The 17,143-nt window shown below is 42.3% G+C and overlaps 1 protein-coding gene across 7 annotated transcripts in view; it reads left to right on the top strand.

Annotated features, from left to right (window-relative positions):
- QKI (QKI, KH domain containing RNA binding) overlaps positions 1 to 17,143 on the top strand; it is a 142,419-nt gene that overhangs the window by 58,652 nt on the left and 66,624 nt on the right. For all 7 annotated transcript variants that reach the window (XR_005553989.1, XM_039321637.1, XM_039321636.1 and 4 more), the window contains exon 3: positions 14,213 to 14,329. Coding sequence is in view for 6 of the 7 variants with exons in the window: in XM_039321637.1 (XP_039177571.1) it covers positions 14,213 to 14,329 (117 nt within the window). In the remaining variant the exon portion in view is untranslated. The remainder of the gene's footprint in view (positions 1 to 14,212; positions 14,330 to 17,143) is intronic.

Here is a 17,143-nt window from a genome sequence, read left to right as displayed (position 1 = left end):
GCTAACAAAGTCTAACATTTAAAAAGCCTTTTTTTAAAAAAGAAAATCACATGTTTACCTAGTTCAATCTCAGGTTGATTCTATTTGTGGTTGCATTGATGTTGCCTTAATATACTTGCATGACAAATTCAACTTAATAGTGCATGAGTGAAGTTTGAATCCTTACTATCTCAATCTGAAGTTCTTCTGGGGCTTATGATAGAATATCTTTGTAAGTTACTTAGTTTCTATATTTTTTATCTTTTATATTTCAGAAGCCTTAAATCAATAGTGAGCACTAACAAGACACATTTTCTTATTAGCATCCATTTATATTTGAAAATACCTATAGCAGAAAGATTGCACAATTATAACATTTTGATTGTAACACATGCAGTTTAAGCACTTCCATTTATCCTGTAGTATCTTCTTGCATAGGTGCAAGGTAAAATCCTTTATCACATATAGACAATTTGAATCCTGTGGCTTGATCTTAGTAGACATAAAAATAAATTATTCCTTGCTTGTTTATTTTTAAATACAGAGCTATGCATTGTTTCATTATTGATATGTTAGGTCAGCAGCTCCCAACCCTTTCTATACTCCACACCCCTAGAACACCTCTGATATATTCTCTCACCCCTTACAAAAGTTCAAAATAACAGCAATGAATTATGCATATACACTATAATTTTGAAAACCCAAGTTTTCACACCCCCTGCAATATCATTTTGTGCTCCGGGGGTGCAAGCACCCCTGGTTGGGGACCCCTGTGTTAGGCGGTACCTCTTGTTTTCCATTGCTCATAATTATTATTCCATTATTGCTCATAAATTTGAGCAAGCAGTCTTTCCTCTCATTTCAGAAACATTTGAAGTAGATAGATAGATAGATAGATAGATAGAGTGATTATTGATGTAAGCTGTCTTGAGTCACCATGTGCAAGTAGGCGGCAATACAAATTTTCTAAATAGATAGATAGTAAATTGTTTTATTTTATCCCTGTTCAAAATTTCCCTTGAAAACTTTCAGCTCAGTCAAGGCCAATTTTTATCTACATTTATTCTGTGTTACTCAATAATGTTGAGAGAGATTCAGTGATCCAATGAAGATGGATCATTGCTTCAGAAACAGTTTGAGTTTCAGATTTGATTCACTAGGGCAGGGTGTCAAACTCGCAACATCATGTGACATGTAACATAGCATGACTTTTTTTTACCATTGCCGGCAATGGTGTGGGCACGGTTTCACTAAGATGCATCCGGCCTGCAGGCTGGCAGTTTGATATACCTGCACTAGGGTAATCTTCAAATACTCCTTATCTCATTGCAGTACGTGTCAATATTCAGTCTCACTTCCAAATTATATGACAGAGTTGCTATGTACTCTTTTCATTCTAATCTATGTTGATTTAGATCAGTGATGGCAAACCTTTTAGACACTGAGTGCCCCAAAACTGGCCCCGCCCCTGCTCCACCCCCGCTCTGCCCCCATCCCCCACCCCGCCTGCCCACAAGACCACTCACCGCCTCCAGGACCCGCTGCAGATCGCCTAGGCAGCCCAACAGCGCTATGGCGGCCACACCCTCTGCCCGCACCCTGCAGCATCAACTGCATGATGGGGTGTGAGGGCAGAGTCTTGTCTACGCTGCCTGGCTGCCATGTCCTTGGCTGCGCTGTCCATGTGGGCCATGCTTGAGGGCAACTCTCTTTCGGGGGGCTGCTGGAGAGGAGGGGGTCATGGGGGGAGGCAAGGCTGGGGCAATGACACGTGTGCCCACAGAGAGGGCTCCAAGGGCCGCCTCTGGCACCCGTGCCATAGGTTCACCACCACTGATTTAGATGTTTCTATATTAAGTTCATTGCCAGATACTGTGCAAGGGAGATGCTTCATGAGTTCTAACATTTGGCCAGAGATACTGCAAGGAGAATTTACAACATTGTTCATGTTCTCTGAGACTACTAGGAATTGTCTGCTTTTCTATTATTTTTTGTTCTATTTTTCAATACATAGATGCAAACACAGAGTTCTTTGCTGAGAATATTATAAGTTGTAAGTGGGAACAAAATGTATAAAATTCTTACCTGATTGGTTAATACTGTAGCATGCTTGGCTTTGGACTTAAAACATACTAGTAATTGAATGTAAGATCTATGTATGGAAATCTTTCTGAGTTCAGTGATATAAAGATAACCTAATTTGCAAGACTTTAAAAAAAACTACTCACAAACAAATAAATCACCAATAAATGTATTTGACTGGAATATATATGTCCTAAGTTTCTGCTTTATGGTTGCATATTGTTCTTTCAGTGAAATGGCTGTGTCAGCTAAGTAAAGAATGTCAGTAGATGCCAGAAAAAAGGATAGTTGTCAGAGAAGAAGGGCAATAAATGAGATCAGAGTTAAATATATGCCTGTCACATTCTAGCAGCTGGTTTAAGCCCTGCTGTTGTTGTTCAAATATATTGGCCTTAAAAAGGAAGCAATGTATTGTAGCCCACATATGAAGAAGGAAACAGCTGGTGGATTTATCACTCCTCTTAACTGACAGGGAAGGTCAGACTTTAAAAAAAATTAAGTGAGTTTCATGTTCTTTGTGAACAAACTAAAGAGGTACTACTGTATATAATAAATATATTTCCCTGCATTCTACAAACATAATCAGGCATTCTCTGTAACATACTTATTCATATTGAAAGATTTAATTTATGAATATAGGTTTCATTTTTTTTAATTACAAGTAACTTTTCAGTTTTTCATATGAGAAGCAAAGAAGAGCATTATCTTGAAATACATTCAGTCAATTATGCTTTAAAATTGGGGATAAGACTCAAACAAATGGGCATTTGCATTCATTTATGAGTCCTGTAGATATTCATATCACTAATTATAGTATCTTCTTAGGCATCTCACTTCATTGACTCAGTGACTTAACATGTACGCTATGCTATGGGAATGATCTAAATTATTGTTCTGTCCCTATAGAAGAGTGGAGAAGTCATAGGCTAAATGTAATGACCCATTATCATTTTCACGTCCTAGATTGGAGAAGGCCAAATTTTTCAGTCTGACTTCAGGGACTTTAAGAAGAATATAGACAACCTAAAACCTTCAAATACTTAAAGACACTGATTTCAGATCTTTAAAAAAAGCAGTTACACCACCGTGATGGTTTAATAGGGAAAATTTTAACCTCTGTTTTTCCAGTCTCAGTTTGACATCTCAACATATTAACTCTACAGTGGGTTCAGTTTAATTGATTTAATCCTGTCTCACTAACTGCAGTATTAAACATGTGTTTAAATAGGGGAGTGAAATAGAAAACATACTGGTTTGAGCTTGGGAAAAACAGCCCCGATACTTCCAGCTATCTCTTGAGGCAATAAAGTTTAAAATGGTCCCAAATTCTACATTTAATATGATAGAAAATGAAGTGTGTTGACATTAAAAACTGAGAACAAGCTTGTTCTTCAGAGTCCAAGTAGAGGTAGAATGAAAACCTATGCTGATTGTTATCTGTTACCCAGTCCACAAAAAAATTGGCTATTACATGAAAAACTGATCAGAGGGGACAAAAACAACTACATTTTGTTTTGAGATCAAAAGCAGTATTTCAGAAAGCTCATTCAGTATGCAAAACTCCTTAATGTTTCACACACACACACATACATAGACACACACACACGTAAGTGCATAAATCTGCCATTGTACAATAGACACAGTGATGATTTTCCAAGGGCTTTCAGATAACCAAAAATAAAGGTACCAACCTAATCTATAAAGGAAGGTTGTTCCACCATATGGTGTGCGTGGTAGTTGGTATGGTAGTAGTGGGGAGGTTGCATTCAAAAATATTGTAGCCACCTTCATCCTATATGCCTGGCAAACATTAAAGATGTTGACGGCAGGTTTGCACTGCATAAATTGAATGAACTATTTCTATGTAAAAAAAGTGTTCCCATTATTCTCTCTGTGCCAAATTGTATAGGGTTATATTGGTCAAACCCAACCTTCTAATTGTCCTCAGAATCATATTGAAGCAAGGGCAGCAACTATAAATGAAGTGTAGTATTACTATAGCAATTCTGATTCTTCGCCATAATTTTTACTAGCTGCAGTTTTTGATTGGTGAAAGGCAGCCTTAAGTATGAAGTGTGCATTGAAGTAATCCAAATGGGTGGTAGTAAGAGAATAAGTTATTGGAAGGAACTTTATTTTTTCCCCACATGCCTGGATTGAAGTGCCTTATTAATGCCTTACTAAAACTAAGATCATATAATATCTTGCTTCATATTTCCTAGAAAATAATTTGAAATATTTCTTTATAGAAATGTCTATAGCTGCAGTATGCAGTTTTTTAAAATAACTTCAAAATAACCATTTTTACTAAAATTGTACATATTTTTGTGTTCTCTATTTTACAGATTTAAGGATAGTACCCAAATACTAGGAGTATAATAAAGTTGTGCTTTTGATTCATTGTATAGTGCTATATTTGTTCTCTTTCATCATTATTCTTGATTATACAAAAAACATACATAGTGCTATGCTTATTCTATCACTATTCTTAGTGACAGTATAAACAGCTCAGTATAAAAAAACAAGATCAGTACAATTTTAAACAGGTGCTAAAATAATTGTGTATCTGTATAATACAGTTATAGAAAGTAGTTGTATTATGTTTTCTTAACAAATACTTGCTAACCGTAGGACAAGAGATGACATCTGGGGATTGAGTGAAAAGGGATCAGCCTAGAATCCTTACATAGTTGCAAGAGAACTAAATCCAGTTCCCTTTGAGTGCGGTTAGATGTATTAATTTTAGTTGAGAGAATTCTTGTGCACAAGCTTTTACCAGTAAATCAGTTTAATTGAACCTTTGCATGTCGACTTAGCCTGACGTTATATTTCATTTCTTAAACATGTATTTTTAACTAGATTCTTTTTTTATTGTAAGAACATAAATTGAATTAACTCCTAGTTTCAAGTTTCATACATACAAAATATGGTTAAAAATAAAAAATGAGGTTAAATTTTTTTTTCTTGGAAACAGAGAATGGACAATGGACATTGGTTCTCTACTGGTTTTCTTAATAAAATTAAATGGCTATTTCCGTTAAATTATCAGGAGGCAAACTTGATTTTAAAGGTTTTAACTACATTGTACTGAACAATTATAGTATCCTTATGGGAAGTGACATGGATTACTTCATATTAATTATTAAATGGAAAACCAAGGAACAAGCATTTTAGAATAATTGGATTTCTAGGAGTAAATTTGGGAGTATTGGGGGTATTTGCCATTAACATTCACATATCCTGTCTGGGATATCTGAGTACGTCTACTTCAGACAGACAGACAGACGAACAGATGGATCCCGTTCTCTTGTTTTATTCAGCATTACTAGATCACATGGTTTTGAATTTATGCTGCACTTAAAATCCCTCTTTGGAATAGGAAAGGATTTTTAAAGTTTAACAAAGGTAATCAAGTAAAAATTGAGATAATTAGTTACAACAAGTTATATAAGGCTGAAATTGTGTATGAAAAGATAATTGTTTTTAACCGGATAAACAGTCAAGACCAGATAGAAAACTTCTCAAATTAAGCAAGCAACGCTGAAAAGAACTACAGATAGTCGTCTGCAGTTGAAACTGGAAACTCAATAACTAAGCAACTTGGTGATGTGAGTTATCATATGACTGTGCTGGACATAATGTCAGTTCTGCTGTGTGGTTAAGTGCAACATCATTTGACCATTATTTACAACTTCCCGTTGGCATGCCCATTGACTTTATATGCGGGAAGCTGGCTGTTAAAGTTGCAAATGGTGATCATGTGACTGGGTGACATTGTGACAGATGCTAGTTGAAGGATTCGTTATAAATCCAATTTTTCTCCAGTACAGGAGATGGATAATCCACGGATGGGTTTTCTCTGTCTGCCTGCTCTTGAGACCAAGTAGCCAAAGCTTGACACGCCCCCACTTCCTGTGGAGTCCATTCTTAACTTGGTCTCTGCTCGAGAAGACTCATTTTGGCGTGGCTCTCAGCTTATCAGGTTAGACAAGAAATCCATTGATTGATTATCCCTTGATAATTGGCTTCCCCTTCCCAAAAAAATTTTTCCACCTATAGGAATTTAACCACAAAATTTTCTGGGGATCAGTCCTGATCTCAAACCTAAAATTAAAAAGGGGATTGGTGGGGAGGGAAACTTCCCCACAGATATCAGCCAGCCCCAGGGCTCTGGGGGGTGGAAAGGGGGGGAAGAAGGCATCAGCAGAGACTACTTGCTGAACTTTTTCCCCAACCACTAAGTTTTCCTTGGGATCATCCCTGATCCTATATTAAAATTGAAAAAGGGGGTGTGGGGGGGGGAAACTCCCCACGGATCCCAGTCAGCCCCAGGGCTCTGGAGGTGGAAAAGGGGGGGGGGAAGGCATCAGCAGAGACCACTTGCTGAGCTTTTCTCCCCAACCTTCCAAGGGATTTTTTCCTCAAATTGGGGGAAAAAATAACAATCTCCAGGTCCGGATTCAAACTTGAATTCGGATCATCGGAGATTCCCTAGCAGCCCAGGGCACCTGCAGGCGCCATTTTAGTTGCCGTTTTCAGGCAACAAAGGCAATCCCTGACTGGGATTCCCTTAAAACGTCACCAGCACGCCAAATTTAAATCCCCGGGCACAAGCAGCTTCTGGGAGGCTGCGGAGCTTATTTTCAGAGGGAAACGAGCCGCGGCCACCCTCCTTTTTAAAAAGCCGAAGCACAGGAAGGGAGTAAGCCCCAACCAAGAAACGGAGGCTAGAGAACCCTCCTGGGATCCGCAAAGCCCGTTTTCAGGGAGAAACGAGCTGCGGCTGCCATCTCTTGCCAGAGGAAGGCAAACCGAGCTTAAGGAAGCTCCACATCATATCTGGAAGTACGGATAGAGGCGGAATAGGAGCGCACAGCCAGCGCTCCATCCCCGATACACACATATAATAATAGGACAAAATATAATATAATAAAAATAAATAAATAAATTTTAATAATAATAATAATAATTTAAAAAAAAATTTTTTTAAAGCTAAAAATTAAGCGACTGCAGGGCCAACAGGCCTAAAGGCAGAACACACAATATTATCATCATCACCATTATTGTTGTTGTTGTTGTTATTATTTTATTATTATTGTTGTTCCTATTATTAGTATAATAGTAATAATATTAATAAGAATAAATTCCGCTCTAGGTGACCACCATTTGATACCTTGTTGTGTATTAAGTCAGGCCTACAGACCCTTTTGAGGTCGCCACTGATATTTTTTGCCTCCCTTTTCCTTTTTCTACTGGTGCACGTTGCCTGGTCACCTAAGGCCTCCGGGCGGAACCCAAAGAGTGGTTCCAAACATGTCTTCGGTACCTCCCTCAGCTACCGTGACCTTAGCCCAGAGAGAATATTTTCGTTGTGATCGGGTGATCAGAGGAACAGTCCTGGTACTTGTTCCAATTTCGCTCCCGCCAATACTTGCCTGCCTGAGCGTCTTCTCAGTTTTTCTGGGACTGCTCAAGCGGAATGGAGGGACCCTCGTTGCCTCAATCCATGAGCACGACCCCTCCATCTCCCAATGACGGCTGCAACACACCTTCTGACCAGAAGGCGGCAGGCAAGTGCAAAGCGAAGACAAAACACTCGCTCAAGAGGCCCTCCAAGTTGGCGGAAAAGCAAGCCAGCCGTAGGCACCAGGCCCTGGAGAAGGAGTTCTCCAGAGCGCAGAGGCAGGCCCAATTGGAATTGGTTCAAATAGCGGCCACCGAGATGGAATTACCATTGGGTCCATCCACATCAACCCAGAGCGCGTGGTCCATTCCAGGAACACCGCAACCACTGGATCCGCCATCTACATCAGCCCAACAAACAACCACGGCGGCAGGCACAACCACTGAGTCCAACTCTCCACCTGCGGTCACCACACCCAAAGGTAATGACATAGGGGACATCTGGGCAGATGGACGGCTAGAGGCCCTATTAACCAAAGTGGTGGACCGAGCCCTAGCACAGCGCTCCGCCCACCACGACCAGGGGCCCTCCATCTCAGCCATGCCACACTCGGAACTCCCCTCAGAGTCCTCAGGCATTCAGGAACCCGTCTCCCCGGCCCAGTCCTCCATGAGTGGTTATTCTTCACCACAAGAGGAGGATCAACCTGGGATCTCTATGTCAGAGGATGAGGAACTTCCCCCTGAGCCCCCCTCAGGGGGATTATTTAATCACAACCGCTTCCTCACGATACTACGCAAGGCCACAGCCATTGCGGACATGGGGACGGATCAGTTTTCTCAGCCGCAAGCGACACCGGCCACCACATCCAGACCCGTATTCGTAGAAAAGGTGACAATGCAACACCATATACCTTGCCCCGCCATTTTCCTGAAAGGGATCAAGAAGCCATGGGACTCTCCCGCTTCCTTCCCATCAGTGAGTGGTACGGACAAAAAATTATACAGCACTGCCACAGACCTCAATGAGGCCTTAGAAATTCCTAAAGTAGATGAAGCCTGGACCCCCTTGGTCTCCCAGACAGCCATGGCTGGGGACCTAGTGGAGGCCCTTAAGGCAGATGACAAAAAGTGGGAACAAGCCTTTCGCAAAACCCACCAGACAGCGGCATGGGCCATCAAAGCAGCCACCTCGGCCTCCTTTTTTGTCCGGGCCACCCTCATCTGGTTGCAACAACTACAAACCATAGTTCCTATGGAGGACATACGAACACACCAGGACCTGGCTAAGATGGTAGCAGCCACGGAATACGCTGCAGACGCAACGTTCCAATCGGCCATTTTTTCATCCAGATCCATAGCATCCAACATAATTGCCAGGAGAATGCTATGGCTAAAACACTGGCAAGCTGACACCAAGGCTAAGTGGCGGCTAGCGACCGCCCCTTACTCAAGCAACGGTCTGTTTGGGGAGGCCTTGGACCCCTATCTTGTAGAGAACAAAGACAAGCGGAAGGTCATGGCACACTTGAACAAAAGGTCAGACAAACGTACCACACCTTACTTTCGTAGGCAGTCCTTTCGCCAACCGACAACCACGCCTATCAGTCAGGCACCCAAGCCATTCACTCCCAGGCAGAACAAACCGTATGGCCGCCCCTACGACAGACCGGGGTCCCAGCCCAGACAACAAAACCAGTCGAGATGACCCTTTTGTGGAACGGGTCGTCCGTACCGGAAGACAAAATGACTCCTACATAGACCTACCCATTGGAGGAAGACTAGCTCACTTCTTCCACCAGTGGGAGCAGACCTCCACGGACAACTGGGTACTACAAACCATCCAGTCCGGGCTGTCCCTGGAGTTCCTGGTCACACCCCCAGACCGACTCATCAACTGCTCGGTCTCCAGGAACCCCACCAAACGCAAACTCATGCAGGAGGCCATCCAACACCTGTTGGACATTCAAGCCATAGAACCGGTCCCAGCGGAATACAGAGGCAGAGGATTTTACTCCATCCTCTTCGTGGTTCCAAAGACTTCAGGAGGATGGAGGGCAATCCTGGACCTAAAAAACCTCAACCGCTACATCACATACAAAAAATTCAAGATGCAATCCCTTCAGTCCATCCTGGGAAGCATCAGAGAAGGAGACTTCCTGGCATCGATAGACCTCACGGAAGCCTACCTTCACATCCCCATCCACCCAAACCACCGCCGGTTCCTACGTTTCTGTTACGGGGGAAAACACTTCCAATACAGAGCTCTCCCCTTCGGTCTATCTTCGGCACCCAGGGTATTTACCAAGATACTAGCAGTGGTAGCCGCCAAACTGAGAAAAATCCCAATACGCGTCCAATGTTACCTAGACGACATACTAATCCAAGCAACATCCCTACAGACAGCTCAGGCGGACGTAAGGACCGTCATTCGCGTCCTCCAATTACACGGATTCTCAGTAAACTTTCAGAAGAGCCAGACAGTTCCCTCGTCCAGGCTGCTGCATCTGGGGGCCATGATAGACACAACCAACTGTATGGTCTATCTCTCCCAAGACTGGGTGGCCGGCATCAGGGAACTGGCTCGCTGGGTTCACAGGCAACGTTCAGTTCCGATACTAACACTTTCCCAATTATTGGGCAAGATGGTATCGGCCATAGCCATTGTACCCTGGGCCAGGCTCCACCTACGGGAACTACAGTGGTTTCTGCTCCCTTACCAACGGCAGAACACCAGCGCATCCAACCACCTAGTCAGGGTCACGGCACAAATCCGCAGGGCGCTACGCTGGTGGTGCTCTCGGGCCGTGACCAAGGGGTCACCCTTCAAGGAACCAGTCAGAGTTACCATCACTACAGACGCCAGTCTGTATGGTTGGGGAGCCCATCTGGACTCCCAGTTTGTACAGGGACGTTGGTCCGCCACGGATCTGAGAAACAACATCAACTGGCTAGAACTCAGGGCTATCCACCTAGCCTTGCAACAATTCAAAGACAGAATCAGAGGCCACCACGTTCTAGTCCTAACAGACAACGTAGCAGCCAAGGCGCACATCAATCGGCAGGGGGGGACCAGATCAAAAACCCTGATGACAGAGTCACGACTCCTATTCAGCTGGGTAGAGCCCAATCTGAAGTCACTAAAAGCGGAACACATATCGGGGGTCAACAACCAGCAAGCGGACTTCCTAAGCCGCACCACAGTGGACCCTTCGGAGTGGGGGCTACACCCGAACTTGTTCCTAGACATCTCCCGCAAGTTCGGGTACCCGATCCTCGATCTGTTCGCATCATCAGACAATGCCCAGCTCCCCAGATTTTACTCTCGTTACTTCAACCCGCGAGCAGAGGGGACGGACGCTCTGAGAACTCAGTGGCCTCAGGGTCTGCTTTATGCCTTTCCCCCACTACCACTCATACCGGCGGTCATCCGCAAGCTGATTCAGGAGCGGGCAGAAGTGATCCTAGTAGCACCATATTGGCCACAGAGACCGTGGTTCGCCGACCTGATGAACCTGTCTCAGTCGCCCCCATGGAACATTCCCCCTCATCAAGTGTCCCTACACCAGGGAACCATCAGTCACCCGGAACCCCAATGGTTACAACTGACCGCCTGGCACTTGAGCGCCAGATAATGGCACAGGAACTATTCTCTCCCGGGGCCATTACCATAATTTAAGCTTCACGCCGTCTGGCAACAAACCGCATTTATGACTCCACTTGGAAAAATTTTTGCCTTTGGTGCAGGGAATGGCAGTTTGACTTACACAAACTCTACATCCCTCAGATAGTAGATTACCTCTTGGAGGGACTAGACAGAGGCCTCGCCCCCGCGACCATCCGCAGGCAAGTGGCGGCCTTGTCCACCCTCCTCACCTGCACGGATTCGGTTCCCTTAGCTCACCACCACAGGATCCGCGCCTTTATCAAGGGCGCCTATAACACCAGACCTCCAGTAATTCACAGGTACCCGTCCTGGGAACTACCGCGAGTCCTTCACGCACTCACTCGGTCACCATTTGAACCATTGGCGACCGTTTCCTTGCGACACCTGTCGCTAAAGGTGGCGTTCCTGATTGCCATCACATCGGCCAGACGAATTTCGGAACTGGCCGCACTGTCAGTCAGAAACGACCTATGCATTTTCCACAAGGACAGGGTGGTCCTTAGGTTAGATCCTGCCTTCATACCGAAGGTGAATTCACTCTTTCACAGGACACAGGAAGTAATTCTCCCAAACTTCTGTCCAAATCCAACACATGACCGGGAGCGGCAGTGGCATACATTGGACGTCCGCAGAGCCTTGCGGCGTTATATAAAGCGTACAGAACCCTTCCGCAAATCGGAGGCCCTATTTGTGTCCTTCCAAGCGGGCACCTTGGGGCGTAAAGTTTCCGCGGGCACCATTGGAAGGTGGATCCGAAGCTGTATCGCAGAAGCTTACAATGTATCATCCCTGCCGCCCCCAAGTCATCTCACGGCCCATTCCACCCGAAGCGCTGCAACTTCGGCGGCATGGGCTACCCAGGCGTCAATCGAGGAAGTTTGCAGTGCCGCGACATGGTCCTCGCCTTCCCCGTTTATACGACACTACAAGATAGACCGCTTTGCATCGGCGGACACCTCCTTTGGTAGGAGGGTCCTCCAGCAAGTTGTCTCAGAGATCAATCTACCGGCCTTATCTGTTTCCCACCCCTTGGGACAGTGAGGCTTTGGTACGTCCCATCCGTGGATTATCTATCTCCTGTACTGGAGAAGGGGCGTTGGTCTTATCTGAACGCCTTTTCTCAGTACGGAGATGGATAATCCACACCCACCCCAAGGCCAGTAGGCCGCTAGTAGGGAGCTGAGAGCCAATACCTCGTCAATCATCAGCCAATTCGCCCTCGTTAAGAATGGACTCCACAGGAAGTGGGGGCGTGTCAAGCTTTGGCTACTTGGTCTCAAGAGCAGGCAGACAGAGAAAACCCATCCGTGGATTATCCATCTCCGTACTGAGAAAAGGCGTTCAGGTAAGACCAACGCCCCTTCAGCACCATCATATATTTGGTCGCTGAACAATATAGTTGATAAGTGAAGACTATATGTAAAAGCTCTTTCATGACTTATCTTAATTTTCTTTGCCAACTTTTCTTTATTGGCTCCAAGTTACCTGGGTCTTTTTGAGCATTGATCCTGAATTCCTAGACTTTCATATGACATTCCTAGACTTTCATATGAAATCTGTTCCTTTAAGGTTTTTGGAGATAATGGTCCATCTTTAGATAATACTGAAGTCACCAGGTAATCATCCATTTGTTCCCTTTAGGATCCTTCAGGTGTTTTATCTACTGTACATGCCTAAATATATTGCAGAACCTTTGATAGCTAAAATAGTGAAATGCATTTTTTAAAGAAGATAAAAAATATATACGCTTTCCTTTCTCTACATCATTTTCCCCCCTGTTGGATTTCATTTGAAGTATGGAGACTTAACTGTCTGCACAGGATAAGTGGTGTCTGCATTTGCCTTTCCCTTTCCCTAGTTTGGATAAACCTGGGATCTATATATGGAGTTTTTTGCCTCATGTATGGGGTAGTTCAGTATTCGTGAAGATTTCAAGGCGATAAAACAAATTTAGTAAGACAGAAGAATGCAAACATTTTAACATCTGTGGAATTTTAAGATCATGTTATTGATGCTAAAGCTGCCATGGAGAAGACTAACCCTAATCCTTTACTAAATGGCTGTCATTCAATAAAGCATTGGGCTTAAAACTAATAAGAACGAAAGAAAATAAGAAAGAAGCATATAATCACTAGAGTTATTTCTATATACTTGTTTTTAAAGGAAGTTTATAATGTGTTATTAGAACTTCAGTACTTAGGTTGATGAAATATATTCCTATGCGGTAAACAGTAAACAGTACTATAGTTTTTGATCTAGTATCGATTAGTCTACAGTTTTTTGTAATAGTGCCTCTTTCTAGATTGCTACTCAGCCTAATCATGATGTCTACTGATCACAGTGAAGATAGTAATGAATATTCAGGTTCAGAAACTGGATACAGATCACCTGATTAATTCCCTAGGGAGAGAGCTAAGAGATTTAAGGGGACCACGGGGGTAAAGTACACTTCTTAAGCTTCGCTATGTACCCTCTAATTCCAGCTAGCTATTTGTGCCAAGTAGTGCATCTTAGATGTTTTCAGTAACTTCCAGTTACTAATTGAGTTCAAGACTTTATCTTGGACTTAAGGGACCAAGCGCCTCTCAAAACCATTCTTTGATTGTGAATGTGCTATGGTTAGTGACAGTTTATTGAAGGTTTTAACAACTATATAGTCTCTAATTCACATCATTTGCAATTGTCCTTGAATGGAAAATAATTTTAACCTGTTGAATTTTTGTAAAAAAAAAAAAAAAAAAAACCTGGAAAATTTGATAGCCAAGAAGCTTGCCCAGTTATCAAAAAATATTAATTTTAAATACAGGTATCCTCAACTGACAACCACAATTGAGCCCAGAATTTATGTTGCTAAATGAGAAATTTATTAAGTGAGTTTTGCCCCATTTTATGACCTTTCTTGCCATAGTTTAGTGAATCATTGTAGTTGTTTTACTTGATTACCTTCGTTAAACTTTAAAAATCAAAGTTTTTTTCATTGTTTTGAAGGAATTATAGGCATGTGCTAAGGCAAAGTTTTACAGAATGCTGTAAAATTATTTTCACTCTGTTCTGAGCAATTTTTCTTTTTTAAAATTTCAGTTTAATTTTGTTGGAAGAATTCTTGGGCCTAGAGGGCTAACAGCTAAACAACTTGAGGCTGAAACAGGATGTAAGATAATGGTCCGAGGCAAAGGGTCCATGAGAGACAAGAAAAAGGTAAGTTCATTAAAGAATAGCAATTTATTGTCAGGAAAACTTTTTCACAGATGGCAGAATTTCCAATATAATTAAATGATTAAGTTAATAAAATATTCCATAACTATATTACTAAATTATGTAGTACTTTGGAAAAAAAGTTTTTTATTTTATTCAAATCATTTGTACATATGTTATATGTTCTGAAGGAAATCTTGAGGCTTTGCTTACTTACAAAGTGTGTGTGTATGTGTGTGTGTTTTGGTGGAATGTCTCCTGGGATTTTGTAACATCCTCCAGATATGGAGAGAATTAAATTTAACATTAAAAAAGAATTAAATGCAATCTTATTTTCAAGAATAGAGGGGCAGCTGTATTTGTTTTTAAAAAATGGAAAATCTGCCCATTGGATTCATAGTATATTTGGATTATGCAAAGAATTTTGAGAAATTACATATTTCAGTAAACCCTAATATATAAACTGACTGGACTAAGAAATAGCTGTTAACAATCATGGTTAACCATGATTGTAAATCATGACTGATTTTAATACTGAGGTCTGTAATCTTGGCTCCTCTGTTGTATAGTTATGACTGAGATGTTCATTGCAAAAATCCTAAAGACAATATCATGTTTAGAAAAAGAGTTTTCTCTATTATAATATCACTACTCATTGTTAATTAACCATTCACTAAAAAACAGATGAAATCTTCTGGTTGGTTTTTTATATAAAAAAAGAGCTGTATTTTAAGAGTTTGATATGAAACATAGATTCAGTTTTTTAATCTCAAGACTACTAATTATTTTTATATCAGCACTTAAAAGATTAATTATAAAATTTAAGACAGTAGTATTTAGCTTTCACTTTATAAGAATATAAATGCAAAAGTATGCAAAATAAAATGTTATGTTTATAGAGTTCTGATTATTATGTGAAATATAAAAAAATAAAACTAAGGTATAACATAATTTAGAAGATAGCTAATTTTAGCTCGACTATATTTTTAGATACTAAACTGAGGAATGATTATACTGTATCTAGCATTAAATATGAGCTCAGGTCCTCTTCCTTCTCCTCTATTTTTTCTTTTTCCAGTTAATGTTTTCCAATAAATTTTGTATTTTCTCTACCATCACTTCAGTACCAAGAGCATAATTTTATGTGGATAGTATCATCCAGCAAACCACATCTAGGCTTAGAAACATAAATATATAAATATTATTAGAAAAAATGTATGGCTGCCCATCTAACATACAGAACTTAGGTTGCTTGAATGGAGACTACTAGGGTTAGACATCCTGGAAGATGGCACACGTGTGACTTGGTGAAGTCATCACCAATTCAGTCTCACTTTGGAAGATTTATTTTCTCCAGCATGAAGATGGAGAATCCACGAATGGGTTAACTCTGTCTTCCTGCCCAATTAGACTAAGCCTGTCAAACTTGCCATGCCTCTCCTGGCTAGAATACCACCCAATCACGACTTAGTCTGATGCCCAGAAGGATGTAAAATTTTTGGCTCCAGTTTCTCAGACTTATTCTTCATTGTTCAGGTTGTATGGTTCTCACCCATTCGTGAATCCTCTATTTTCATTGCAGTGCTGGGATCAGTGCTGCGACAAACTGCTCAGCGTTTTTTTTCCCCTTTCTCCCATTCAGCTGCAGCCTTGGCTCTAAGCTCCTTATTTTGGCTAAATCGCTGAAATCAGATTTCCCTTTATTTTTTCAGTCGCTGGGACCAGCGCAGTGCATAGGCAGTTTATCGGCCTTGCCAACTGGACTGCAGGCTCAGGAAAGCCCCTGGCAGCTGTCCCATTCTTCAGCGCTCGTCGCGGCTGCCATTTTAAAAACTGCATGGGGAGCCGTTTTTTTCCTAAAAATCCTTTTAGTGTCCTCCCAACTGCCGCTTGCAACACCTAACGGCCTGGATTGCTTCCTTCAGCCAGAAACTAACTGGCTAAAGGGATGCGTTCCTTTGTTGTTCCTGGTTCTCCTGATCGGCACTCACTCTCCTGAGGTGATTTTATGTAGTGGCCGCCATTTTAGGCGTCGCTAATATTCATTTGAATCTGAAGGGAGAGACAGACAAGATCAAACCTTGCATCGGAATCTTAATTATCAGACAGGAGCTTGAAACAGGATGGGGCGTGGTCAGAATGCCACAAGGTCCATAGATCTAAAAATAAGCAACAGTGGGGGGGGCGTTCTTCCCCTGTGACTGTTCCCAGCCACTGAGGCCTTCTGTGGGTAACAGCGTTCAGGCTGCACAGTACTCATAGCTTATTGAGATCAGGCCTTTATACTACTGTTTATACACATATAAAGATACTCAATATCTTCAATTTCTAGACAAAGAAGCACAAGTCCAAGTTTCTCATAGTGGATGGTCATTCACAAGAGGTAGCACATACAGCCCCAGGCCTCAACAGGGTGCTTCTCTACTTATCGCAACAACAAAGTGTGCTGGCCATGCCTCTTGGCCTTGCCGCCACCAAATAGGCCTAGTGTGCCAGCCGTTATCACTGAGGTGATCTTGCTGCCACTAAGTGAGTTACGTGTGTGCTGGCTGTCACCACCTGTTGGTTTTGCTGCTACAGTAAGCTTTGAGCAGTGCACTGAAGGTGCATTAACTGGTGTTACAGCCATCAGTAGCGTTGTGGGTGTGCGAGAATCCATTAAGTTGGTCCTGCAGCCACCATTACCTAGAGTACTTGCTGGTTCCATCGTGGTGACACACAGTCACAGATCAGTACTCTGCTCCTTTACTTTGAGATCCCTCTCAGAACACCACTGAGATATCTCCATTGCGATGGCAGACAACACGGCACCTCAGA

Source organism: Crotalus tigris, unplaced genomic scaffold, assembly GCF_016545835.1.
Source record: "Crotalus tigris isolate CLP2741 ecotype Arizona unplaced genomic scaffold, ASM1654583v1 scf7180000023772.879304, whole genome shotgun sequence".
Taxonomy (NCBI): domain Eukaryota; kingdom Metazoa; phylum Chordata; class Lepidosauria; order Squamata; family Viperidae; genus Crotalus; species Crotalus tigris.
The sequence above is the reverse complement of the archived record's forward strand: the minus strand, read 5'-3'. Positions and strand labels throughout refer to the sequence as shown.